Source organism: Trachymyrmex septentrionalis, unplaced genomic scaffold, assembly GCF_001594115.1.
Source record: "Trachymyrmex septentrionalis isolate Tsep2-gDNA-1 unplaced genomic scaffold, Tsep1.0 scaffold115, whole genome shotgun sequence".
Taxonomy (NCBI): Eukaryota; Metazoa; Arthropoda; class Insecta; order Hymenoptera; family Formicidae; genus Trachymyrmex; species Trachymyrmex septentrionalis.
In genome coordinates, this window is record NW_017304279.1 from 156886 (window position 1) to 158742 (window position 1857).

General features: G+C 26.4%; 1 protein-coding gene across 1 annotated transcript in view; it reads left to right on the forward strand.

Annotated features, from left to right (window-relative positions):
• The first annotated feature begins 633 nt into the window (after positions 1–633).
• LOC108754006 (hydrocephalus-inducing protein homolog) overlaps positions 634–1857 on the forward strand; it is a 33981-nt gene continuing 32757 nt past the window's right edge. The window contains exons 1-2 of the mRNA XM_018496009.1: positions 634–850; positions 1058–1158. Coding sequence (XP_018351511.1) covers positions 824–850; positions 1058–1158 — 128 coding nt within the window. The 5' untranslated portion in view covers positions 634–823. The remainder of the gene's footprint in view (positions 851–1057; positions 1159–1857) is intronic.

Consider the following 1857-nt stretch of genomic DNA (forward strand, 5'->3'; position numbering starts at 1 on the left):
GTGCGTGCGTGCGTGTGTGCGTGCGTGCGTGCGTGCGTGATGCTTATAATTAAATTTAGAATTTAATAAACAAAAAAATATACAATATATATTTTGTAAATATATTCTAAAAATGTATAGTGTATATTCTATGTATATCTACAAAAATTTATTTTAACAGATTTATAAAAACGGATTTCATACTTGGTACGTAAATAGTACAGATCCATGGAATCGAGTGATGTATGATGTAATAGTAAATCAAATGAGGGAAAATGATTTAGCTAAAAAAGCTCGTAAGTAATATATTCCTCTTTTTAAATCAATTTTTTTCTACAAAAGTATAAAATAATAAATGTTAAATTTAAAACCAGTTACTAAAATTATGCCGATATTGGATCTCGAATCGAAGAAATATTATATTCTTAAGCTACGAGATATAAAAAAACGAGATATTGAAAATAATGGCAAGTATATTATATTATATAAAATTTATAACATGTAATATATTTATCACAAAAACGTATTAATTGCAACTTTGTTTCATTAATCAGGAGCTTTTCATATTGTTTCGTTATCCAACTCTATAATTATGGAATCTAATTCGACACACACTAACATAATTAGTAAGGACATTAATGATCCTAGTACTAGTACAATCTTTGAGAAGGTATTAAAACCACGATGGATTTTGCAACCTAATGAAATTCAGAAATTCAAGATTCGATATCTACCTGAAGAAGTGGGAATTCACCGACAAACATATACACTATCTGTCCTTGATGGCAATGAAATTACTTATGATATCAACATTTCTGCCGTCGCAGATGTCCCAAGATTAGACATGAACCCAAACACTATTTTTTCAAAAGTAATAACGGTTTTTATGGATAAATATTAAAATACACACAAAAAACATTAAAACCATGAATTATTAAATTAAATTACTTATTGTTAATTTAATTTAATATTAAATGATTTTATAAATTATTCATAATTTTTATTAAAGTTTATTAAAGTATATATATAAAATAACTTTTCACGAAGATTTTAGTAAAATTAATGGAACGTGTTCCAGATCAAAAAAACAAAAGTAAACAATATAATTGATCCCACATACTTTTCTGATGTTAATATCTTCGACTTCGGATCATTATTGGTGTATGAAAAGGATCAAAGGTTTGATTTGATGTATTATATGATGTCCAATAATAGAAAGTGTAAAATATGTGTTCATAGAATACTTTTGATACATAATAGTTCAAAAATTATCCATTATTGAGCCTTATATTTGATATCTTTATTCACCAAATTATAACCATATATGAAACAGTCATTTTACCGAAACTTAATTTCTTATTTAATCATTACGGGGTCCTTTATTATAAATTAATTATAAATTTATTATAAATTTATTGTAAATGTGTAATTTACAAATAGTGCTCATCGTCGTGAAGCAAAATTTAAATTCTGCAATGTATCCAAAGTTGACGCAGAAGTATCTTTCACTCTCCAAGAAAATAATCCAAATATTTTCATTATAGAACAAAAGAAACTTTATATTCAGGTATTTTTTTATTATTCCGTTTAAAATACATTTATTATCTACTAAAAACATGCAAATTTTTTAATTATTTTTTGTTATTTAATTGTATAGGCTGGACAGTGTGAATTGCTAAAAGTATCAGCAGGTGTTACAGAGCTTGGTTTATTTACTGATAAGTTATACATATGTATCACAAATAATCCGCATGTTGAGAGTATCGAGGTAATTAGATAAAAAGAATAAGAACCATAACAAAAACCAGAATATTGACACACACACACACACACACACACACACACACACACACACACACACACACACACACACACACA